At 48.4% G+C, this 25,996-nt stretch overlaps 1 protein-coding gene across 1 annotated transcript in view; it reads left to right on the top strand.

Moving 5' to 3' along the window:
* LRRC75A (leucine rich repeat containing 75A) overlaps positions 1-25,996 on the top strand; it is a 184,228-nt gene that overhangs the window by 109,079 nt on the left and 49,153 nt on the right. Inside the window, exon 3 of the mRNA XM_054008531.1 lies at positions 2,487-2,599. Coding sequence (XP_053864506.1) covers positions 2,487-2,599 — 113 coding nt within the window. The remainder of the gene's footprint in view (positions 1-2,486; positions 2,600-25,996) is intronic.

Raw genomic sequence — 25,996 nt, 5'->3', positions numbered from 1 at the left:
GGGGTGTAAAGGACTAGAGAGAAAGTGAAGGGGACTTGATCACAGTCTGGAATAGAAGTTTCATAAGAGGGGGTTTTTCAGTCTAGCAGACAAAGGTCTAAGAAGAGCCAATGGCTGGAAGGTGACACTAGACAAATGCAGACTGGAAAAAAGCTCTGGTTTGATTTAGTTGGGGTTGGTCCTGCTTTGAGCAGGGGGTTGGACTAGATACCCGGCAAGCTGGTGCTTGGGGTGGCAGCTTGTAGGAGGCGGCATTCCGCCCAATCCTAGGGCGGCACGGCCGCTTTTGTTGTTGTTGTTGTTGTTCCGCTCCGGCCGCCCTGTATGGGGCGTCGTCGTGGAGGACAGGAGCACCCTGCAGCAAGCCCGGCAGGGCAGCCCGCATCCTTCCCTCCCTGCAGGGGGCACGGCGGAAGGGGCCACGTGGCAGTGCCCCGTGGAAGCCCTGGCCGACTCCCTTCTCTCTCTCCCCCCGCTCCCTCCCACTGCCCCCGCTAGCCGAGGCACATCTGCAGGGCAGGGAGGACCCCTGGCTCCGGCCACGCCGCAGGTTTTTTTTTTTTTTTTTTGCTTGGGGAGGCCAGAAAGCCAGAGCCGGCCCTGCTCCCGAGGTCCCTTCCAACCCTGGTATTCTATGAGTCTATGAAAGGTGCGAGTTTGTAACCGTGAGGGCAGTTCTCCATTGGAACCCTTCCCCAAGGGAGGTGGTGGGTTCTCCATCACTGGACATTTTAGAATCAAGATTGGATTCTTTTCTAAAAGATCTGCCGTAGCTGAAACCAGTGAATTAATTCAGGGAAGCTTTATGGCCTGTGTTACACAGCGGGTCATGCTACATGATCCCAGACGTTACTTTTGCCCTGATGATCTAGGAATCCATGTTTCAGTCAGGTTTCTAACAGACTTCCTGCCGCTTGCTGTGATGATTCACCATTCCTGATTCCCTATTTTTAATTTAAGCACCTGCTTAAAATCGTGCAGTTGCTTTTAACAGCTACTCTTGGGTTTAATACAAGATGTGCGAAGAGCCCAGCAGGGCTTTTATTATTTGCAGACTCGTAGCAAGCGGAGAGGGAAAAGACCTATTACACCATCTAGTCTGTCCCTCTGCCATTGCAAGCTTGTTCCCTTCACCACTGTATGCTCCCCTGTGTTTTGTGCTGTCCATTTAAAAATATCTTTGTGTTGGAGCTTCTGCTGCTTTTCTCAGGGCAAGGGCTCTCATCCTGGGGGGTCTTGGACAGGTGTCAGGACCACACCACCCTTCTCATAGGGCTAAGTGGGGAAGGAGCTCCAGGTTGGATTGTAGAATGGAAAAGGGTAGGAACTCTGGTTTAGGATCTTGTTGTCCAGTCTAACAGACTGGCTATAACCCCTTGTGGCATCCCAAAAGATTCTTCTGGCTTGGTGTTTACAACCTTCGAATGTGTGTGGAGGGTCCTCTCTTCTCCTCTAAGCTACCGCAGATCTGAGCTATTCCTATGCACGGTGACTAATCTTTTGCCATCAGTTGCTCCAAACCCTTAAACGCTTTTATTTCTCTTCCCCTGAATTCCTTCCAGTTCATTGACTTGTTGATGGTATTGAGGTGCCCAGAACTTAATGCGGGGTTGCAGAGCCCCTGCTCCTCCCTGAAGCCTAAGGCAAGGCCTGGTCTCTTTGAGACGTGATACATCTGCTCATGAAAGCCCATAGGTAGGTGTTGGAGAATTAAGCAGAGGGATATGGGTGATAATTGCTCAGAGACGTGTTGCTCCTAGGACAGCAGTGCTGGATTTAGTTGTCCTATCTTTCACATGGCTGTTTAATCTGATTGGGCAATACATTGCTATTTAGGGGCCCCTAATTCTCCCTGGCCTCAGAAAGCCATCTTTCCTAACCCTGAACCTGCAAGGATGGGTTGTCCACTGGAATCCTGACTGAGAACTCGGTTGCCAGCGGTATCAATGACTACTGGAGAAGAAAATGGGATGCCTGGTGGTTTGCCAAGTGGTGATCACATGTTCAGAACATCATGCGACACAAGGGTAGTTCTTGCCCCAGCAGGCTGACAGTCAGACACAGAGTGGATAAGGCACACTGGAAGCAGATGTTCTGAACTAGCTCACGTCACCTCGCCTGTAACATTGCGTACGGAGTGCGTCAGTGTTTGTGGGTTTTGTGATGAACGGAGTGGTTCTCCCTTGGGTAACTGAGAGCCTCAGCAGCACTGTCGTGTGCAGGACAGGGCGGTGACGTGGTTCTGCATGCTGTCCAGGTGCTATTTTAACGATGGACAGTCATTGTTTTCCTGTGGTTGATTTTGATTTTTCAGAACAGTTCCATGGGGCTCGCTGTCTTGATGTGGGACCCAGTGCGTGAGCCACTTCTGGGGCAAAGCAGCTCCACTGTATTGCAAATGGACTTGGCTCTTCTCTTATTAATGATCCCATGAAGCCGCATTGCTACAAATAACCTACCTGGCTTCCTTCCCTTTGCCTGTGCAGGAGGGAGACTCGTTCGGAGCCATGGAGAAGGTCTGCAGGCAACTGACCTACCACCTCAGCCCTCACTCGCAGTGGAGACGCCAAGGGATCATGAAGAGGAAGCCTCAGTCCTGGTGAGTCAGCTTCTGAAAGCCGTGCGGGTTGTTTGTTTGACATTTCCTCCCGCCCTCCCGCCGGGTGCTTCTGGACGCGTTGGTGTCACTTTAAGGTCGGAATGGAAGGAAATCGCTTCTGCCGCGGTGATTGGCGTTTGTGGGATGGTCGCTGGAAGTAAGCAGGGAGCAGAGATTGTTTCTCCAGAATCAAATGTATTCATCGTCTCAGCTGCTCCCGGCAACACTAATCTGTCTGTGCCACAGTATGTGTGCATTGACTCACCCCTTCCCTTTAGGCACAGGTATTAGGCCTCCTATGCTCCTGGGTAGCTTTAACTTCTGCGGGTTGGACTAGATGACCTCCTGAGGTCCCTTCCAACCCTGATATTCTATGAAATGCGATGCTTTAATACGGACGGTCGGTGGGCTCTGCAGGACGCTGCCCAGTTATCTCCCTTGCAGATGACGACAATTCTCTTTGGTTATGGACTAGGGGCTTGATTCTGCACGGCACAGATGTGGAGTGTTGCACTTGTAAACACGGGGTAAAAAGGGAGGAACAGGTGAGCTCATGGGAACCCGACCCTGCGCTGAGGAGTGTGCTGGCCACTAGCTTGCTCTTGCCTAGTAATAGGAGTGAGACCTATGTGGGGAGCATAGAAATAAGGGCCTTATTAGCATGATGAGGATTATGCTTACCCCAGAGCTCCTCCAGCATACCTAGTAACAGACCTGGTTCACGTTATGCAGGGACTTGGGGGGATGCAGCCTTAATTGCTATGATGCTGATGTGTGAATTCATCTTTGCAACGCTAGACAGACCTCCTGGGGCTTAAATCTGCCAGGCCAGTTGGTGTAATATATCTGAATTAATCGACTGCACTGGGGATCTAGCAAGAAGGGCTTTAGGATGGGATTTTCAAAAGCAACAAAGGGACTTAAGTACCCAACTCGTAGTGAAAGTCCAATGGAAATTGGGTACTTAACTCTCAATGAATCTCACTCTTATTAAATCAGTGTTTGCATATGAGGGTGCAACCCTCTCCCTTTCTAAATCTCTAGCCCTTCCCCCTTGTCCGTTTTGTACTCGTTGTCAGGGAAGGCTGCATGAAACTTCCACAGATGGATAAATCCTTAGCTGACAACTGTTGTATTCCCCATCAGAGTCTATGGTGTAATGGGATGATCAGAGACAACACCAATTTGTCCAGGCTAGACTTTCTGCTCTGGCAGTTAACGTTCAAGCGCACCGGCTGTGTTGTTGTGAGACATCCTGGCTTTGTGATGATCTGCATAAAGGGAATTGTGGGATTAAAAACAGCCCAGGGGAAGGGGAGGAAAACATCTGATTAAAATGAACCATCTTAACCCCTCCCCCCAAACTCCTCAAAAAAACCAGCGTCCCTGCTCTGGGCGTGTCCCAGAACTCTGCAGCCTAGAAGCACGTGGCTAAGGCAGCATTGACAGAAATCCAGTCTGCCCGGCATGGCTGATGCGGCGTCTCCGGTAAGGTCAGTATCAAGTGCGTGCTGTCTCCAGGCCGTCGGTGGCTTGTTTCTTTCTTTTCCAAGGGCGCAGGTTCAGGTATTGCCATCTCCTGACACAATTAAAAGCCCTACCGGTCAGCTCAGCACTAAGGTCTGCTTCAGCGGTTCTTCCACTGGAGCCACCCTGTGGCAGCTCTAGCTTGAGTGTGCAGGTAGGCGGGGGCATTGCTCAGGGAGTGCTGCGGTTGGCTGGCTGCTCCCTGAAATCCCGCTGTTGCTGCGTCTCCTTTGGTGCCCCCTGCTGGGACGTGCGCTGAATAGCTTGAGGCACTGGAGCAGTTAGCTACAAGAGCCGTGCCATTCTGTTGACAATGGAGAATGGTGCCGAGCATGAGGATGAAGGTAAATGTGTTTTACTCTGACTTTATGCTCCCATTTTTCTAGGTAGGGCAGAACCCCTGCTGCAGCCACCTGCCAGGAAAAGGTTCAACTTCTAATATAAACTCATTTAATTCCTGAAGATGGCGCTACACCTTGGAAACATTTGAGCTAGTTTAGAGGCCTTTTTTCACATGCCGAATCATTAATATAAGCCTCCAGGCATCAACGGGGCAGGGGATGGCACCAGCCCATCATGTATTGAGTGCCCGATGGGTTTGTTAGCAAGGGAATTGGGTTCTCTGCTTTTCCCTTTCGCTCGCTCATGTGGAGGAGGGAAGCTACTTCTCCTATTCATCTCCTCTTTCTCCGGCTTGGAGAAAAGCAATAAGTCATCCTCCTCCGCGCTGGAAATGGCCATTATGAGAGATTCACGGGGAAGTCTGCCATGCCTCGACATCCCTCGATCCATCATGTAATCTCCTGTATTTAGAGGATCCCAGCTGGTGGGGTATCACTGATTACTGCATGATGGGGTTTCTTGTGCCTGTGTTGGAGTGGAGCGGCTTGGTAACAATTCATGGATACAGTCTATTAATATAGTGGTTTCGTTTAATAGCGAGGTTGTCAGGAAAAACAAGCAGGAAAGGGAACAGTGGCACAAGATAAGCCACTCCTCAGGAAGCTCCTAAGGGCCACTGAGAGCCGATACCCCAATGAAGAGCTTTGAAGGTTCAGCTTCTTAGCTCCCGCCAACGTACAGCAGGGACAAAGTCCAGGAAAGTGCAGGGGAACTCTGTCTGGTTTAAAAGGACTCTCTCAAGAGGGGAGGAGTTGTTTGGAGGGACCAGACTTCTACACAGGGGACGGTAAGCCTGTAGGGAAGATAGCCGTGTGTGCCGACTGTTTGTGGTTTGAAAAATCCTCTCTGAATGTTTTGTTGCTCCTGTGAAAACAAGCACTCCCTTGGTTGTAAGAAGGCCGTTTTGTCACTGGATACCGCTGGTCACAGGGGAGAAATGCAGGTCAGCACGGTTGATACCCAGAGTGCTCTAGCCCGAGGCCCACTCTGAGAGGGGGAGAACTGTGGAGTTCTGCCCAGGAGAGGCAAAGGCCTGAGGTGGGTGGTGCACACGCAGAGAGACAAGAAAGGGGACAGAGGTGCAGTGAGCTCCGTAACTCTGGGAGCGCCTTCCTCTGACAGGCCCCTGGCCTAGCAGGGACACTGGCCTCCTCTGGTACGACAAGTCCCATATTTTTGTGATACTGATGGGTGCTGACATAAATGGCACAGCTCTTCCTTGCACGGCACACAGAGCATTGCTTTCATGCTGCATACGCCAAGTAGCAGAGGTTGAGTGGGACAGGATTCAGCCGTGGAATCTCCTGCTATTACTAATTCTGTATCATAGGCCTTGCCGAACAGTACACCTGTGTGCAGCGCTGTCCCCTTGACTGATTGCTAATCACTGCTAACGACTGACTAATGACACGGTGTCCTCATTACTGGCTCTTTGCATTGTGGTTGTAGCTGTGTTGGTCTCAAGTTCTTAGAGAGGGTGGGTGAGGTAATGTCTTTTATTGGACCAACTGTGGTTGGTGAAAGAGACCAGCTTTTGAACCCCACAGAGCTCTTCTTCAGCAACTAACAAATTAGTCCTGCTCTTCTGCAGCAGGGTGATCTGAGTTCTAGCCCTGCTGAGGGGGTGAACTTCTACTGAGCTGTAATGTGCTTCGCAGTGACTGCAAAAAGCAGGTCCAATAAAAGGCTAAATCAGGGGTCGGCAACCTTTCAGAAGTGGGGTGCCGAGTCTTCATTTATTCACTCTAATGTAAGGTTGTGCGTGCCAGTAATACATTTTAATGTTTTTAGAAGGTCTCTTTCTCTAAGTCTATAATATATAACTAAACTATTGTTGTATGTAAAGTAAATAAGGTTTTTAAAATGTTTAAGAAGCTTCATTTAAAATTAAATTAAAATGCAGAGCCCCCCAGACCGGTGGCCAGGACCCAGGCAGTGTGAGTGCCACTGAAAATCAGCTCGTGTGCCGCCTTTGGCACACGTGCCATAGGTTGCCTATCCCCGGGCTAAATAATCCTGTCATGCAACAGATGTTTGCCTCGGCCTCCATCCTAGCTGTTTGCCAGGGGTGTGTGTTATTGATTGGCAATGTTCCATTCTTTGTCTCGGTGTTATGTTTTATGCGTGTTTGTTTTTATTTTGTAAAGAAAGGGAAGGTGACAGTAGCTACAGGAGTCAGAGTTATAATCATCGTTATATGATATCAACTTGGGGCCCCCAGTGTGATCATGTCCCTGTTGTAACAGGTGCAGTACAAACACATAGTAAGAGACAGTCCCTGTTCCAAAAAAGCTTCTGATTGAAATACACAAGACAGACAAAGGGTGGGAGGGGAAGCAGGCACAGAGAGATTAAATGACTTACCCACAGCCAGATAGCACATCAGTGGCAGAGAATCAGCATCAGAACCCATGTCTCTCCTGAGATTTGTCCTTCTGCCCTAACCACTAACATTGTCGCTAGGTAGTCCAGCGACAAATGCTTTAGCAATGGCTCAGATTGGGAAGTAGAACACCTGCCGTTTCACATGACTGTTGTTCTAGGATTTTTAAGCACAGCGTGTAATTAAAAAATTGGACTGATTTGTATTAGCTATTAGATAAGCAAAACCGTGGCAGATCTGCGCACCTCGTGCTCGGAGATCTGCTCTGCTGGTTTTAATAAAAGAGCAGGGCAGGAGCACCCGATTGAGTTGTTTACTGTAGGTCACATCCCACTGGGTGTTCTCAGCACATGGTGCAACGTGGTAAATGGGGAGCACGGTTGTTGGTATATCCTAATTTTTTTTTCCAATTAGAGGAGGAAATGACCACCCCTTGCCATCCTATTAGGATGTAATTAAAACTGTACTGCTGTGGCAGTGGGGAACTCTTCAGGGCTGAAGAGTCTTAAGAAACTCTGTAAAACAGATTTTAAAAGGTCCATTTTGTGCCATTCTCTCTCTTTAATGATCAGTTCTCTCTCTGCGTGTGTGTTTTTCTCCCCCAGAGACCTAACTGACTTTAGCTCGGAGCCCTGTCGTAAGACTCTACTTCCTCCTTTGGAAGAAGCGAGAAATAGTTCAGGTTTTTGATAATCATAATGGCAAAGAGCTGAGCTTCATCCATAACGTAAGTCCAGTTATGGCCATGTACTTGAGGCAGTACTGGGATGAGGTCCGTATCCTGTACACCCTATCACACAGCTAAAACCTGACAAACGAGGGCTATCCTGGCTGTAATAATTAAAGAATACCTGGCCCTTCGCATTAGAGTGGTGGCGTGAGCCTTTCTGTCCTACAGCTCAGGTAGATTCCCCCTGTGCTTTGATCGGGTCGAACAATTTTCTTTTCTCTCCATCCTGAGCTGGAGTGTGCTATTAAACCGCTGCAGTGTTGCACAGCTGGGTGAAGTGATCCATACGCTTCTGCATACATTGACTTCCTCCTTAGGGGCTCCCAGGTGCTTAATTATTAAATATACCTGTGTGTACAGTAATGTGCTCTGAGCTGGTTAGGGCTGTGCGCGCCTATAGAGGATTTCATTATTAAAACAATAAAGCACTGAGGGGCAGTTTTCCTCTCTCCCTCGCTACTCAGACTAGCTGGTCCCAATAACTCTCTGACATTGAATTTATGGACTCTATTTCCTGGCTGCCGCCATCCACAATCCTACAATTCTTCACTTTGCTGCACTTCAACTTAATTAGCAGTTGGCTCCAAACGACACAGAAATGGGTCTTGAGAACCTGTATTTACATAAATCTTTTTGCAGGTTAATGAACTTTGTCATAGTGGACTAATGAGCAGAAGTCCTTTTGGTCTCTCTCAGAATTGGAGGGGAGCTTTGGATAGACTCTGTATGCTGAGATGAAGTTGAACCCTAAATAAAACACGCGGGCCTGTAGGAATAGCTAATTTGTTTTCCTGTTCTTTGTGCTTTTCACACTGCATCCGGTTCTGCTGCTTTTCTTCTCCCCTTCTGGTCTTCGTTTGCAGAGCCCAAAATGGCCAATAATCGTGTGATTCTGGGCTTTGTAAAACTCCCCTCTCTCTTTCTCAGCAAAGCCACTGGAACGTTTTTCTCTGCTCCTCGGTCCTTTTTGCAATGTGTGGTGATACAAGATTCCTTTGGGGAGAAGTTGCATCCTCCATTATTAATGGGCTTGACAATTAGGAAAGGCCCTCATCAGGAAATTATTTATTTTTATTTATGAAATCTTAATCTCGTGATGCCCTGTTCATGCTGCCATCGAAATGGCTTTACCAGCAATGTTTAAACTAGATGACCCCGAAACAAACTCTGGAGCTGAAAATCCCAAACTTTAGGGGATTCAGGTTTGGAATCCATCTCCAAATTCCAATCTCTCCCTTATCACCCATGGGCAGAATCAGCCCTTGAAACCCAGGAACCCCCGGTCTTTGGTGTGACAGAGATCCAGATCGTAATACAGAAGAATGGTGTTGGGTCTGTCTTTGGCTTAAACACAATTGTTGCTAGCACTGTTCTAGGTTAGTATCCTGACCCAGGGTGGGATTGCCTTTTGTTCTGAGTACTGCATTCTACCACTGTGGGGGTTACTGTATAACCTGCTTCAGCGGCCCTGGCTCTTGACCAAGAGTAAAGAGTCCTGTCCATGTTTTCCAAGGTAAACCTAGAACTAGGCCTAGAACTGTGATGGTGACGCCAGTGGATTCATTCATAGTGCAGGCAGAGCCACAGGGACCATTGTTTGTTGAAGGAAAAAGCATGGGAGAAGGCTTCGTTGTGCTGTGCGTGTTCTCCTTGTGTTCCAATGGCAAGTCAATAACATATCAATTATTTACAAAAACGCACCCTGGCTCTGTCACAGCAATTAGCAAACAAACTGCCTGTTTTGACAGCAGTATGAAAGTAAAGGATGGTTGTCCCCGGAGTCGACTGATTCAGTGTATCTACTGCACAAATGGAGCAATGAAAGGATCCATTTGTTCCTGCCACGAGCAAACATCCCTTGGAATGCGTGTCTGATTTTCAGTTTTCTCTCTCTCTGCTGTTGTGATGTCTCTTTCCCAGAGGAGCTATTCAAAGGACCGTTTTCCACGTTGTCATCTATTGGACCACCCACCATATATGGGATGTGGAGGGAAACCCGGGGATGGGAAGCATCTTACTACCCACAGCGAGTGGAGGGAGCGGGGATGGTTTGTGGCCCAACAGTGTTCAAAACTGACCGTGCACAGTATAAACCATTGCTATCAGTGCAGGGGAGCGGGGGTATTCAGTGGTTTGAGCATTGGCCTGCTTAAACCCAGGGTTGTGAGTTCAATCCTTGAGGGGGCCATCTGGAGCAAAATCAGTACTTGGTCCTGCTAGTGAAGGCAGGGGGCTGGACTTGATGACCTTTCAGGGTCTCCTCCAGTTCTATGAGATCGGTATATCTCCATATATTATTATTATTAACAATAACACCTCCCTCTGATATAGAGCTCTTCTCCATAAATCCCAAAGCGCTATACAAAGGAGGTCAGTATCATCAGTCTGTTTTGCCGATGTGGGAACTGAAATGATGCGACTTCCCCAAAATCAGCCAGCCCGTCAGTGGCAGAGCCAGGAGTAGGGCCCATGTCTCTGCAGGACCAGTCCAGTGCTCCGTCCACTAGGCAACACGGCCTCTCTAATGGTGGTGAAGACATAAAATGCTTTTCACGAATTAGTCATTATGACACCCTCTCAGGTAGGTAGGTGCTATACTGATATTCCAGATGGGGGAAACTGAGGCATGGAGAAGGTGCCTTTTCTAAGGTGTCACAGCACGTCAGGGTCAGAGCTCAGAATAGAACCCTAGGGAGTTCTCGGAGTCCATTCACCTGATCACACCACTAGAAAATGCCCCTTTTCCATGTTCTGCTTGAATATCTAGGAAAAGCAGGGGAATGAGATCTTGAAAGCCTCTGGCAGAGAAAGGGAGTCAGGAAGTTAAAGCCAAGTGGCAATGCCCAGATATCGGGGGTCCCAATATTACTATATTTCCTGAGCTGTTGAGGCCAGATTATCCATACTAGAGAGACTGCAGGCAACATGACACCACTGACCTGCAGGTTTTTCCTCAGCGGCACTCCGGCGAAGGTGGAGCTGCAAACTGGAGCATGTCCTGACTTGATTCTGGAAGGTGTTGCCCCCATGGCTGTTAAATCCATTTATCCATCACTTCCCCCGCCATTGGGACGAGGCTGACATTTGGCTTCCTGCAAGCCGTGCTGTGTTTTGGGCTGCAGTTGGAGCTCTCTCTCTCTAACCCCACAGCTGGTTTACCTGCCCCTGGTAGGGCAGCTGCTCGACAGAGGAGCCACTCCAGGGTACCCTTTGGACAGTGGATTCTCTCCCTAGAGAGGGTATATTCAGACATCAGCCATTAACTGAGGCAACACCAAGTCCTATGGAAAGGGTTGATCACAGAGCTATGCGGTTGGGTTCTGCCGGAAACCAAGTGTCTCAGTATTTGTAGCTGTTTTTTTTTTTTTATAGCCCTGTCGGACTTTGAGGTGTGCGTGTCATTTATGAAGCCAAAATAACCATGAGATCAGGTATTGTCACCATATCGACACCATCCAGGGACTGAAATCTCCTGAGAAGGCTGGATCATTCATTAGTTGAGACCGGTAAATGGCTTTTGACTCATTTAAAAATAAAACCCCGAAGCTTGAGAAACATAAACACGAAAATTAGAACCCATACGTATATGTTGCTTATATCGGCTATTTCTTGTGGACCCCTTTCCCATCTCCCCATAGACAATGCTTCATAGGCTGCATTTTATCCATCTGCCTGAGTATCTTAGTAGCTTTTTCCAAAGTGGACTGTCACGGTGATATCTGAGTTACAAGAGACATAGGGCCTGATTCTCCTCTGACACCTGCTTTATGCCATCGTTATTAATTGATTACAGTTGAGTTACTCCCAACTTGCACTGACGTGAGATCAGAAACAGACCAGTAGTAGGTGGGCAATATTGTATACTGTGAAACGGATGAATTCTTCAGGTTAGCTGTCATTAAAGCAACGGCACCAAAATGGGAGGTTTATAAACAGAAAGTTTTATCTGCTCTGTGGATGTCATGTACCGTCTGCACCTGTCCTTGTGGTGCCATAAAGCAAGACTTCCCTCTGAGAGCCCTGCATGGGTATACACGCTGCAAAAAAGGAAAAGTGTGAAAAATACCCTTCCTTAAAGGTCTGCCGAGTAAAATACGTCACCTGCTAGGATGAGATCCATGTGTCAACTTAACTCATTAGGACGAACTTGCTGGCTTGAAGCTGTTCCTGCCTCTCACTGCCATTTCTGAGTGATGTAGTCACTGTCTGGAGACAATAAAACTACTTCTACTGCCTAAGATGTGATGGATTTTCCTTTTTCTTTCCCTCTCCCCTCACCCCTTGCAATATTAGTCTTGTAAAATTTTCAGGCTGCAGCCTGTCTAATGTTCATTCGTCCTCTCTCTCTCTGGGGATGAATTCTGTATAATATCTGGCAAATGAAGTCCAAATTCGAAAGGTGTAAATACAGAGCCAGACATCACCTGCTGCTGATACCATCAGATTTGCAGATACTGGGAGCTCCTAAAAGATCCCTTCTTTTAATCAGAGGGGGAGGGGTCTGAGCACGTTTCAGATACGGGAAGCTTGCTTTTAGTTTCCTACATGACGATTCATGACAGTTAATGTATATTTTGGTTTTTTTCTCTGTTTCCCCACTAATTATGGGAACCGTACAGGCGGCGGATGCCTTTGTGGGATGCTAATGGGCTGTAGCTAATGTTACTGGAAAGTACTTCCTTAATTAGAATGCTGTATCTTTATGATAATGGTGCGTTCCTATGTCCTGCCTGTCAGGGATGTGCCTGTTAATGCTCTGACTCATAACTGCCTGGGTAATACGTACATTGTGATTGGCAGCATGGCTTCATCAAATGGTATCATTTATCTGGGCCCATGACTGTGCCTGTCGGCTGTGACTGTGATTTTGTTTACACTCCAGCTGGTTAGATGCGTTGGGAGGGCCAGGAGGAGCGTAACTGATCCCTGCAATCCAGAATAGTGGGGCGTCCGTTGTAGGGGAAGGAGCTGGAAATGTGCTAAAATCAGCTCTCTCTGGGTGTTACTTTAATCTCTCACTGTAATTAAAACACTGGCCTAGCTAGAGGATTAAGATGCATCCAAAATACCGCAGTAATGGGTGAGTTACAAACAGGGGCGGCTCTATGTATTTTGCCGCCCCAAGCACGGCAGTCAGGCGGCTTTCAGCGGCGCGCCTGCGGGCGGTCCGCCGGTCCCGCACCTTTGGCGTACCCGCCACTTGGTGTGCTGGTGCCTGCAGCCACCCCTGGTTACAAATGCCTGGACTGATTATCTTAAAATTAGTCAATCCTATTCCCTCGCGGCCCAGTCCTGCCTCCACTTAAGTTTTGCCACTAATTCAGTGAGAGCTGGACTGGGCCTATTGTGAGGTACAGTCATGAAAAGGATTCAAGATCTGTTTTTTGTGGAGTGGTCAGTACCTCTGTGAAAAGATCCTTTTCTTTAACACAGACCTGTTTCAGTCTCGGGTGCTGACATGAAGGGACCTCCATACGTCACCTGAGGCCGTGGCATCCCTCTGGCTTGCTAGTGCAGACTTAAGTCATGGAAGGAGGTTCTCTGGGTTGGGAACCTTTCTGTAGCCTGGGAGATGTACAAAGCCCATTTGCCTCCCTTTCAAAGACGGCTGCAGTAGATGCATTGAATGGCACATGGCATTCTGGTAGCCCCTTCCATCCCAACATCTTGAAGCACATGAATTAAGACCCACAACAGGCCCGGGAGGTAGCCAGGATCCTAGGGTGATGAGAGTTTTGGAAATCCCTAGGTACATAAATATTATTATTCCCATTTCACAGCTAGGTAAAATGAGGCTCAGAGAAGTTAAGTGACTGGGCCAAGATAAAACCACCAGGAATAGAACCCAGGAGTCCTGACTCCTATTCCCCTTTATTTTAACTGTTCTTTGTTGAATGGACCCTGTCTGACCTACTGGCCGACGGGACTGTTGCGCTCTGGGGCGGGCACCTGGAGTGAAGCTTTACAATGGGACAACCAGTCTGACTGGCTGCCATCTTCGCTGCGCATCAGGAGTGAAAACCCACTTGGCTACAGCTCCCCCAGAGGGCCGGCCGGGCAAAACCAGAACAGCCTGCTTCCCAAACTGTACCTTCCCAGCCTGATTCTCAGCTACACCAGGGCCCTGTTAGTTGCACCATGAAAAGGCCTTATGGTGGGCAGAAACAGTCTGCGCAGAAGCCTGGCTGGTGGTGGGCTGGCATCAGGGAGCTGTGCTAGCCTTAGCCCCCAGCACGGCGGGGAGGTGGATTAGGGACGCTGCAGGGGCCTGGCCTGAGTGCTCTGCACTAGTTATTTTCTGCTTTCTAGGGGACATGGGGAGCAGGGTGTAAGTTAGAGCAGCTCTTAGGCCTTCACACACAGCCCTAGAAACCAGGGAGTGCAAAAGTGGCTAAAAGCTGCCTTTGGCCCCCCACCCCGAGTGCAAGAAGAGAGTCCGTGAGAATCAGGCTGGCTCCCTTCAGTTCACTGCAAGGGACTGAGCGGTGTTATTTGCCAGCTGTTTCACCTCCTATTGCAAATGAGTTGGGTGGTCACCGTCCGCTGGTGTCCACGGTGCGGGAAATGCTCCTTGGCAATTTCAGCAGAGATGCGAAGAGGCTAATTACCTACTTGCCATGTTGTAGCTGGGTGTGGTTCTCATTTGATGGTGGCCTAGGCCTGCCTTGGCCAGTTGGTTCTGGAACTGTCCAGAAATGCTGGCACTTCTCAGAGAGAGACGGTTCCACACACACTTATTGAACTCTGCGGAGTGTTCTAGAAATCCGGGGGGCTGTCAATGGTCTCACGATGGCTCTCTTCCGAAACACAGTGGATAATTACAATGGGAAATTGCTTTTGTTGTCTGCCCACTCAGCTACGGCTGTAGGTGATGTAAGGAAGAGAAGGATGAGGGTACAGGACAAAGAAAACTGGGTCAGTGTTTGAGTCAGACCTGTCATGGTGGGGCTGTGATAATGTTCACTGGCTGCCTATAGCACATGAGAGAGGAAGAGTCTGTACTCCTGAGGGCATTCTGGGCCAAAAATGTTTAAATTCTGCGCATAATATTATTTTTAAAATTTGCAAGTTTTATTTGTCTATAAATAAATGCAGAGGCTCCAGCATGGCAGTGGGGAGCACAGGCCACTGAAACCCAACCCTGGGACACAGACCCAGCGGTGAGGCTGCACCCGACCCTGTAACACAGCACAAGAAACACTCTGGAGCCCTGCCTGTCTGCACCAGGCACACCAGGTGTGGGGCCGGTAGGCTCAACCAGGCAGGATCCAAGTGTAGAGGGGCTCAGTGTGGGGGGGATCCAGGTGTGCAGTGAGAAGATTCTGTGTGGGACAATCTGGGTGCAGGCAGCTCAGTGGGGGGGGTCTAGGTGTGGGGGGATGTGGATGCACAGAGGCTTGTTTGGGGTGGGGGGGTTCCAGTGCAGGGGCAATGGGACTCTGCAGGGGCTTCCAGGTGAAGATGGTTGGGGCTCAGTGGAGGGGTCTGGGTGTTGGGGGAGTGGGGCTGGGAGGGGTGGAGGTCTGGGTGCAGCTAGTTGGGGGCCTGGATGTGGGGGCTCAGAGTGCTGCCGGGGGGTGGGGCTTGTCAGGTTGGGGGGTTGAGTGCAGGGGTCGATGTCCGGAGGCAGGGGGTCTGGGTGTGGGAGGCTCCAGACGCAGGGATTGAGGTTCGGTGGTGTGGGGCTCGGGTATGGGGGTGAGGCTTGGCAGGGATGTCTGGGTATGGGAGATCGGGATGCACGGGGATTGGGCAGATGGGGAGCAGCTCCCCATACAGGGACCTCTCCCTCTGCAGCTGAGGAGCAGTAGGAACAGGAAATGGGAGGATGCTGAGCTTCCTGCAGCTGGGAGAAGTTTCTGGGGGTGGGTCTGACACAGCCCCAGCCATTCCTTGCGGGGAAAGAGGAAGTCCTGTCCTCTCCTGCCTCCAGCCCAGCTGGGACTTTCAGCTGATCCTGGCTCAGGGTAAGAGCCACTGGTTGGGGTGTCCCCAGCCCTACGGTGATTTACTTCTCTGCTGGCTGTTCTGGGTGCCTGAAACAATGTACCTGCACAGCAAGGGAGTGGTGTGTGACTGCGCTTGCAGCTTCCCTGTCAGAAAGTCATTTTTTCTGCGGGGAAGCCAAGAAATCTGCACGGGACATGAATTCTGTGCACACATAGTGGCGCAGAATTCCCCCAGGAGTATGTCTGGGACTCAGATCAGCCGCAATGGCTGAAGAAGAGTTCTGTGGAGCTCAAAAGCTTTCTCTTTCACCAAAAGAAGTTGGTCCGATAAAAAATATTACCTCATACACCTTATCTCTCTCTGAAACATTGTAAGGCAAACACACACAACTTCATGGGCCTGATGCAAAGCCCATTGAAGCAGGTGAAAAGGCTACCATTGGCTTCAGTGGGCTTCAGATCAGTCTTTCTGTCTGAATGCGGGGGAAGGCAAATCCTTTTTTGGTTTCTAAATCCCCATCAAGCTTAAGAACTCACTGCACTGGTTGAAAACATTGCACTGTCCCATGGGAAACATTTTCAGCTGCTCTTTCCCATTCTGCCTTGTTTACTAAGCCCTTGTTGCGAATTCATCTTCTGTTTTCTTGACTATTCCCAGGGACAGTGTCAAATTATTGTCAGCTCCACAATTTGGAGATTTTGTTTAAAACAAATGACAATGGGGTGGGGAGGTACGGCAAATTCCAATTGTTTTAAAAGACAGTACAAACGTATTTTGGGGGTTCTTTGAATTTATTTCAAAATTCTCCTGCCCAGTTGTGACCCCGCCAGGACTGTGCAAGTGTCTGAAACCAGAAAGTGAAATGAATTAGCAGCAAAGGTGAAACTGACTCCCAACAGAATGGAGTGAAGTAGGAAAAGTAAAGGAACCGTGTAAATGGTTCACAGTCAGTTGGAGTTTTAAGAGGGTGTTAAGCTACAGTGAATTTTTTTATATGTTTTAGTTTTGAGTTTCATATAAGGGCTGCAGCTGGTAGTGCTCAGTACGGCGCTGGGGTGAGGCAAATGTCAACTGTGGAATGAAATCTATTCCTAGGCGGACGATGGGAATGTGGCTGACAATGAGAATGCAGGGGGAAGATGGGCCCTTTGCCATTTCTCATCATAATGTCATGGGGGGCGGGAAATGTCGACCAGACATTTCCTCCTGGGTATCCTTGCCCAACCCTCCCACAGCCATGTACATAAAATCTTTTCAAACTGCTACTTGGCTGGTTCCCAGAACCAGGGCGGGATCCTGTGCACATTAAGGGAGGGATGTGCCTTCATGGGGCAGCTTGCAGGATCAGGGCATTGAAGGAAGACAGCACTATTGGTCCTTGACTCTCTTAACACCTGGATTTTAAGTTCTGTGGGTTGCGTGTGTAACCCACACACCTCCTGGGTATGGTGTTCTGTCCCATCTAGTGACACCGAGACCACTTAGAGAGAGTTAAATGAGTCTGCTCTACGGTCTTTGGTAACAGGCAGTTGGCTTTTAGCTCATGTTGTAGAGGCTCATGCACTAAGCTCCAGAGATCCCCGGTTCGATCCCACCTGCCGCCAACCGGGGTCTGTCGGCGTTACACATGCCCTTCCCAAGAATAGCCCCTCATTGAAGAAGATGCATGCTCACTTAGAATGGCTCTCTGCCTGTGGTTTATATGCTGCACGTGTTGAATATATACACAGAACATGATTTCTGTGAGGTTCACAGGTTTTTATATTTGGCCTGTGGATTCCAACTGTTTTTTTCAATTTGTCTGATGCACTCTGGAACTCCATGAGCCAAAGCCTGCTGTCCTTACTCAGGCAAAACTTCCATTGACACCCAGGAGAGGTTCCCCCAAATAAGGACTTGAGAATTAGGCCCCAGGAGGTGTAATCCACAAACCACTATGTAGGCTGCAAATCCACATGAGTTTCTTTAAGTGGGAGGGTAGAGTTACTCCCCCCACTTCTTATTCGTTATGGGTAACATCCACTTTCCCTGTGCAGAACGTCAATTCTGAGCTTGTGCATCACTGCTGGTTTAAGAGGGATTGAAGCAGCGCACAAACCTTGTATTGACTCTGCGCAGGGAAGGTAGATTTCACCCAGTGAAAACTTAGAAAACAAATAAAAGGAAGCTCTTCTTCACACAGCGCACAGTCAACCTGTGGAACTCCTTGCCTGAGGAGGCTGTGAAGGCTAGGACTATAACGGTTTAAAAGAGAACTGGATAAATTCATGGAGGTTAAGTCCATTAATGGCTATTGGCCAGGATGGGTAAGGAATGGTGTCCCTAGCCTCTGTTTGTCAGAGGGTGGTGATGGATGGCAGGAGAGAGATCACTTGATCATTACCTGTTAGGTTCACTCCCTCTGGGGCACCTGGCATTGGTCACTGTTGGCAGACAGGATACTGGGCTGAATGGACTTTGGTCTGACCCAGTCTGGCCATTCTTATGCTTATGCTCTTATGACATTTCTTGCTATTCTGCTGCCTTGATTACCCCTCCTCCCCCCCTCAAAACTAATCCATCCCTTATGGGCAGCCAACACATTTCTGTGGTTTATAGACCAGTTCCTTCCTTCAGTGCAGTCCATAAACTCTTTGCTGTTTAGTTACACTAGTTCGCTCGGCTAAATTCCAATTTAAACAGGGTTTTCTTTCATCTCCACTTAACAAACAATGCCATTCAGCAGCGAAAATGAATCCCTAATGTAGTATGTATTAATCTGGAGCGGCATTCCATAGAAATGTTACTTTTGGACGAACGAACTTCATGTTTTTCACTCGGCAGAACGTTCTCCTTATTTGCCAGGCCGACTGTTTGTTCCATTTAATCAAAGTCCTTGACACCCAAGAACAGAAAGTCAGAATGGCCATGAACTGGAAACTTAAGTTGCAGTGTTTAAAGAATATTGGCTAGCCCGGCTGTCACGTACATTTGTGTCACCTCGGTGACTTCAGAGGGGTTGTATGGAGTTAACTAAACAGAATAAGCTCCCAGCCGGTCTGTAAAGAGGCATGACTCCATCGGGAACTGCTGGGTGCGCAGCACTTTCGAAAATCAGGTCCTTCTTTAGGAACCTAGTTATGGTCTCAGGAGTCTAACTTTAGGCATCTGTTTCCTTTAAAATCTTGCCAATAATTTTGAACCTAGAAATGTTCTTTTAACATGCTCAGGCTAATGTACAGCAGGGGAAAAGAACCTAGAAAGTGTGTGTGTGGTGTAGTTTTTTCTCGATGAATTATACATTATGGAAAGGGCACTGGTGAGTGGTAGGAGCTATTAGATTGTGGAATAGCTTCCAAGGTAGTTGTTGGAAGCCCTATCATTTGAGTTATTTATTAGTTAATTAGACAAAGCACTCCAGGGTTCACACTTTAGGCAACAGGCCTGAATTGGACTGGGTAAGGGGCTGGCCAACATGACCTAACATGCCTCTGAGTTCTGTGATTCTGTGAGCAACTTTGTATAATTTTAAAATGAAAAAACAGTAAGAGGACACTGTTACGTCTGGGAGTTGTTATCTGGAGGACTCAGGAGTAGACAGTCCTGGCTCTGGGAGATAGCATTGGCTGTCCAGTGATTATAGCAGCATACTGAGGAGCTGGACCGTGGGGGTCTGTTTTTGGCTCTGCCACAGACTTATGAGATCTGGGGAAGGCATCTCACTTCTCAGAACCTTAGTTTCCTCATTTGTTAGTCCCACCTTTGTGAAGCGCTGTGAGATCTACAGATGAAAAGGGCTCTCTCCCCTTATGCATGCTGATTGCTGGTTCTTCTCCTCGCAGGGCATTAGGAGCTCTGCTCAAACTCTGAGATTTGGTAAGAAGGAACCCGCCGCACTGGAAGATCTCTGCAATCGCTCTTGATGTTGGCTCAGTGTTACCAGTGAGTGCCAGGCCTCACCCCTGTAGAACCCCCCAACTTGCAAGTGACTTTTTGAACTAATAGTCACTGACTATGCTGCAAAGGGAAGGCAGGTTGGCAGCCTCGCGCAGCTGGTCTTTTGGCTCGTCAATTGAGCCGCATGGATTTTCTTTGGCTCCAAGAGCTTTGGGCCGGGATGCCCTTCACTTTTCTCTAGAGAGAGGTCACTCAACGAGCTCCAGTGGGGTATAAAATATTTAATCCTAAAAATGTCTGACACCAAACAAAATGATCATTCACTCCGGGACCGCGATGATGACTAATATAGAGGACACCAATCAAATTTTTGTTCTCGTTTCACAGTATCTGGTTTTATGGGACAAAACGCTCTTTAGCCTCTTTTGCTGTAGGGTCTGTGTAAGTGGGGGGAGAGGCGCCATCGCCCTCTAACTGGAGCACCACGCAATAACAAAACATCAGCCCTCCAGGGGGTGGTTTGTTAGTAAATTACCTCACCTGTGTAGGGTGTGGTCTGTCCCAAACTCTAGCTATCTGGGGTACTTCAGGGCCGCCCAGAGGGGGGTCAAGTGGGGCAGTTTGCCCTGGGCCCTGGCCCTGCAGCGGCCCCCATGAAAATATAGTATTCTATAGTATTCAACTTTTTTTTTTATGGAAGAGGCCCCTGAAATTGCCTTGCCCCAGGCCCCCTGAATCCTCTGGGCAACCCTGGGGTACTTATCTGGTCCCCATTGCTGTAGCATTTGGGCATCTTGCAATCTCTATTGTATTTATCCTCACAACACCCCTGGGAGGGAGGGCAGGCTGTTATCCCCACTGTACAGATAGGAAACTGAGGCACAGAGCAGGTAAGTGACTTGCCTGAAGCGAGAGAGACAGAGTCTGGGGCAGAGCAGAAACTTGAATGCCAGTCTCCCAAGTCCTAGGCTCGCATTCTATCCACTGGACCATCCTTCCTGCCTCTCTGTCTGAGGGCTATTCGCCCCTCTTTTATACGAGTGGGGCAGCAACCCAACAGCACCAGTGAGTCAGCAAAGCCAGCAGAACTCTTTCCCAGCAGGTTGAATACCAGCTAGCAGCATGGGTCGTTTCAGGCACACATTGCCATCCCTGCAACCTTCATCGGAGTTGTTTTTCTCTTTTAGGTCCTCCTCCAACTCTCAGGGAAGTCAATGGGAGTCTTTCCACCGACTTCAATGGGAATTGGATCAGGCCCTTAAGCAGGAGTCATTAAGCTTTGGAACAACTTACCGGAGGATGTGATGGATTCTCTGTCACTTGAAGTCTTGACATTACGATCGAGTGTCTCTCTTTCTAGAAGATCTGCTCTAGCCCCACCAGAAGTTATGGATTTGATTCAGGAATGAGGAATCACTGGGTGAAATTCTCTGGGCTGTGTTGCACAGGAGGTCAGACTTGATGATCTTAATGGTCCCTTCTGGCCTTAAATATGAATCTCCCTGTCTCTGTATCTATGCCCGTAAAAGGGGAAGGGTGCTTTTCTCCATGCCATCGTCAGAAATCCTCAAATGGGGAGCGGAGCGGAGCGGGAGACGTAGTTCGAGCCATGAGACAATCTGTTCTGTTCTGTCTAGGTTCTTGTGCATTAAGTGATGTGACTAACACCTTTTGTGTGCGCTTCATTTTCTCTCTCCCATTCCTGTTCCCAGGATATGATTGTGTTTCTCCTTCAGCACGTACAGTCTGTTGCTGGCACAGGTAGGGGCATTCTGCAGTCACCCCTTGACTCTGTTTTTGGCTGCCTGCATAGCATGTATGTTCTCACTACAGTGAAATATGCATCTTGATTTCTAACATAGCAAACACAGAATAGCCCCAGCAGTACGGTTTGAGGCAAGAAACGTGATTTATATTTCCGACAAAATATAAAGCACTCACTAGGTGGCTTCACTTGTATCGGCTTACTACAAAGTGCAAGTGACAGTCTGTCTAGATGAATGATAATAATAATAAGCGAATGTAAATCAAGACCCCTGGCAGGGGAGAGTCTTACCAGCAGCAGTTCACAGCCTGTTGTGGGGGAAGAAAATCGGGAATTTGTCAGATCTTCACGCTCTCCACCGTGAGCTGGGTTCTTTTGTTTTGGTTGTCATACAAAGGTAAAAAATAGGAGGAGGACTGAGCTAACGGAAGGGCCAGCATTTCTATAATGACGTAGTGAATGGATTAAGCACTGTGATGCAGAGGTGCTGGAACAATTTATAGTGGGGGTGCTGAGAGCCATTGAACCAAACTGTAAACCCTGAATATAATGGAATCCACTTCAAGCCAGGGGCTGTGGCAGCACCCCCAGCACCCTTAGTTCTAGCACCTGTGCTGTGATGAGATGCTCAGGTATGCTGAGCAACCCTATAGTTTTACAGGTTAGATCAGAGGTAGGCAATCTCTGGCACGCGTGCCGAAGGCGGCACGCAAGCTGATTTTCAGTGGTGCTCACACTGCCCGGGTCCTGGCCACCAGTCCGGGGGACTCTGCATTTTAATTTAATTTTAAATGAAGCTTCTTAAACATTTTAAAAACCTTATTTACTTTACATACAACAATAGTTTAGTTATATAGTATAGACTTAGAGAAAGAGACCTTCTAAAAACGTTACAATGTATGACTGGCACGCGAAACCTAAAATCAGAGTGAATAAATGAAGACCCGGCACCCCACTTCTGAAAGGTTGCCTTTAGATTAGATCAAGACTAAACAGGAAGGGTAAGCATGGACCTGCTGATAGGCTGGGTCTCTGGAGCCCTGAGTTCTGTTATCCCCTGGGCCACTGTCTTGCGGTCATCTTGGGCAGATGACTTGATCTTTCTGCACTTCAGTTTCCTCACCTGTTACATGAGGATAATAATTTGTATCCATCTGTATAAATTACTTTGAGAGCCACAGAGGAAAGGGGCTGAATTTTTAGTGGGGGGCGGGGGCTGCTGGTAAGGTTTCGTCATGAATAGATCTAACCATCCAGTGTCATAACTATGAAATGTGAAATATACAGACTCGCCTGCTTTTGTGTGGGTGTTAAATTCAGAACTTGTCAGCCCATGTTCAGTGAAGGCTTTGATGAGGTTCACAGCAGACCCCTTGTGTTTGATTTTATAGCTGAAGCCAGAGAAAAACTCCACATTTTCCACATGAAACAAGATTAAATTTGGCCGTTATGAGGTTTGTTTGCACTCAAAGCCAAGTCGGGCTGCAAACCCAGAGGGGATTTTAACCAAAGAAAAGTTTGCATGCCCAGCTGTGACTGTGTTTCACGTACCTCAAGCACTAGGATGGGTTTAAGCCACGGAACTCAGGGTGAATCCCCAAAGTTTTTGTAGGTTCAGATATGGGATTTTGGTCTTTTACTAGAGGATCACACACTTTGCATGTGCCAGGTGCTCCTTGCATTCCCCTAATCCCCCCCACAAGCGACCTGTGGGCAACCCTCCTATCCTCTTCTATTTCAGGGACTCCCTGCAACCCCCTCTCTGCCTTATGCCAAGGGCTCTGTGTGGCCCCCATTCCCTGATCCATCTTCTTCCCCCCTAGTTCTTGTTTTCCCCATCCCATCTCCACGTCCCTTCTTCTTCTTCTCCCCCAACCTGGGGGCCCCACGTTCCCCTCCCCTGCATTCCGGGTCCCTGCTTCCATGGCTGGTCATCCAATCTCCTTCCAGCCACCACCGGATTCCTGCTGTCCTCACCCGCCATTCCCTTGCGGGTCCCTGCTTCCCCCTCCCATTCCACTCTCCCACCCCCTCCTACAGCCCTCTACAAACCTTCCCTGTAAGACTCATAGACTGTAGGTCAGAAGGGATCACCTAGTCTGACCTCATGTACATTGCGGGGCACAGAACCTCACCCACCCACTCCTGTAATAGACCCCTAGCCTCTGGCTGAGTTACTGGAGTCCTCAAATCATGGTTTAAAGACTTCTCTCCTATTTCTGTTAGAGTTCCGGCTACAGACCGTGTCCTCAAGCAGCAAGTCAAGCAAGGCAGCAGCAGAAGGTGGCCAAGGGACTCCTCTGCCTGCAGCAGCAGGCAGCCCTGAGTTCCAGTGTTCCAATTTGCATCAAAATCAATAGGGTTGTGCCCATTGGTGCCTAGAACATTCCCTGAAATTTTGCAATTGATTGGAGGCAGTGTCCCAAGTTATTGGGTAACTGACAGAGTTCAGCTTTGCTTGGCCATTAACCCCCAAATAGGCTTAGTGCATATGCACAAGGGGGCCAAACTAAGGTGGCACTTGCATCCTTAAATCTGGCATTTCTTAACTTCCGAATGCTTGCCTTTGCAACTTCAATGTTCTTTTAGCCTTTTTGTGTGTGTGTGTGTGTGTGTGTGTGTGTGTGTGTGGCTCTGATGTAGAGGACAATAGAAGTGCACTGCTTTAAAGCCAACATCGTTGTACAGTGCACAAATAATTTCAGATTTTGTGTGTTTTTAAATCCCTCACCAGCTATTCTGACAATGCACTTTATAAAATAAAAATAAAATGTTTATGCCTTTCTTTCCCCCAGACTCCCCTGAGCTGAATTCTGTCAGTGTAGAGACAGTTTTAAGATCTGTCTGAATGAAACTGACAGATATACAGTAGCATTTTAGAAATCAACGTTGTGGTTTACTCTTTTTTGTATTTCTTTTTGCATACTATGTTTATCCATTTGTATTTGGAGGAGGGGAAAGGGTTTACAGGTGAGTCATCAGCTGTTTCCTTGTATCCGGGTAAGAATCTCTCTCCAATTCAATGAACAGTACAATGATAAGGACCAGTAAATGCAAAGGACAATCATGTTTATTTCTCAGATGTTCCTGAATATCTGCTAGTGACATTCGGTCAAATCTTAAGGCTGAGATTTTTAGAGCCCCAAAATTCTCTAGGCAGTTTTGAAAACCACAGCCTAAAACTGTACACTCAAATACACAGGATTCGGGTCAGAATTAATATTACAACCAACAGAAAACAAGCAAACCATCCCTGTGCTGCTCTCATCACCCACTAATATACTATATCCATTTGCACCTAAGTAACAGCGCCAATTGAGTTTGAGCGTACAATACACTGTGATTTCTGGGTAGCTGTGTTTAGTTTCAATAACCATCTTCCCATACATTGTAATTGTGCTTTGTCCTGAGCTGTTGGAGTCAGTTTGTGTGACACCGCAGAGAAATTGCTGCTTGCTGCCATCTACCATAACGAAATGGAAAATACGCTCAGTACATAGCAATCCTAGCGCAATAATGTGTCGAAATGCCGTATCTGATCAATTGAGATGAAAAACTCCAGGTTGTTACCATAATAAAGGTTGAAGCGGCTGCAACCATTTCCATTTGTGCTTTCAGCGTGCCCTAGTGTGCTGTATGCTGATGATCATTTGCATATGCACCAAGGTGTGTGTGCCATTTGTTGGCCTTCTTAGGCTAGGTCTACACTGGGGGGTGGGGGTCAACCTAAGATACGCAACTTCAGCTACGTGAATAGCGTAGCTGAAGTCGGTGTATCTTAGGTCGATTTACCTGGCCATGAGGACGGCGGCGAGTCGACCGCTGCCGCTCCCCCGTCGACTCCGCTTCCGCCTCTCGCCGCGGTGGAGTTCCGGAGTCGACAGCAGAGCGATCAGGGATCGATTTTATCGCGTCTACGCTAGACGCGATAAATCGATCCCCGATAGATTGATCACTACCCGCTGATCTGGCGGGTAGTGTAGACGTACCCTTAGATAGAGCTGTGACTTGACACGTTGTAGCAGGCACCAGGAAAACAGCTGCTGATGGAAGTTACTCGAAAGCCCAAAGACACATCCTCCTTGAGGTACCTGGCTCTGTCTGGAAGGCTTAAGCGCCACTATCCCATGATGTCTGGTGGACTGTGGACACTGTTGAGGTGAGAGAGAAGCTATGGGCCCCCTATGAGTTTCCACGCAGCCTGGTGTGACTTGTGGGCCGGACCTTGACTGCTAAGCTGAGCTCGTGAGAAGCTGAGCAGGACGTTACTCCAGAGGCTACAATGGGTCAGTTCACTGGTTCTTGGTCTATGGCCCATGGACACGCCAGTGGTCAGTGCACAACCACCTCCTGCTGCCGCTCCCAAGGGTGATGCTCCCCAGAACTGGGGACAAAGGTGAGATTTCCAAAAGAACCTGCACCCACCAATTTCTGGATGGCGCATGTAGACCCTAAAGTGAGGGGAGCCGTGTAAATTTTTGTACTATTACTGATAAAGGCAGGTCCAGGTCTCTACCCTGCCTATTTGAAGTGCCTCAGTCTCACTCCAGAGAGCCTCCAGGAGATTTCTAGCCAAACGCATTTTTCTTAACAATCCACGCTTCTTTCCGCGGGTGTTGGGGCGATCTCGGGAGCGGGGTTGAACAAGACTGTTCTGTGCTTTAAGCTTGGAATCATAGAATATCAGAGTTGGAAGGGACCTCAAGAGGTCATCTAGTCCAACCCCCTGCTCAAAGCAGGACCAATTCCCAGCTAAATCATCCC

The sequence above is a fragment of the Malaclemys terrapin genome, chromosome 18 (genome assembly GCF_027887155.1).
Source record: "Malaclemys terrapin pileata isolate rMalTer1 chromosome 18, rMalTer1.hap1, whole genome shotgun sequence".
Taxonomy (NCBI): Eukaryota; Metazoa; Chordata; order Testudines; family Emydidae; genus Malaclemys; species Malaclemys terrapin.
Note: the sequence above shows the minus strand (reverse complement) of the source record. Positions and strands in the feature narration are given on the sequence as shown.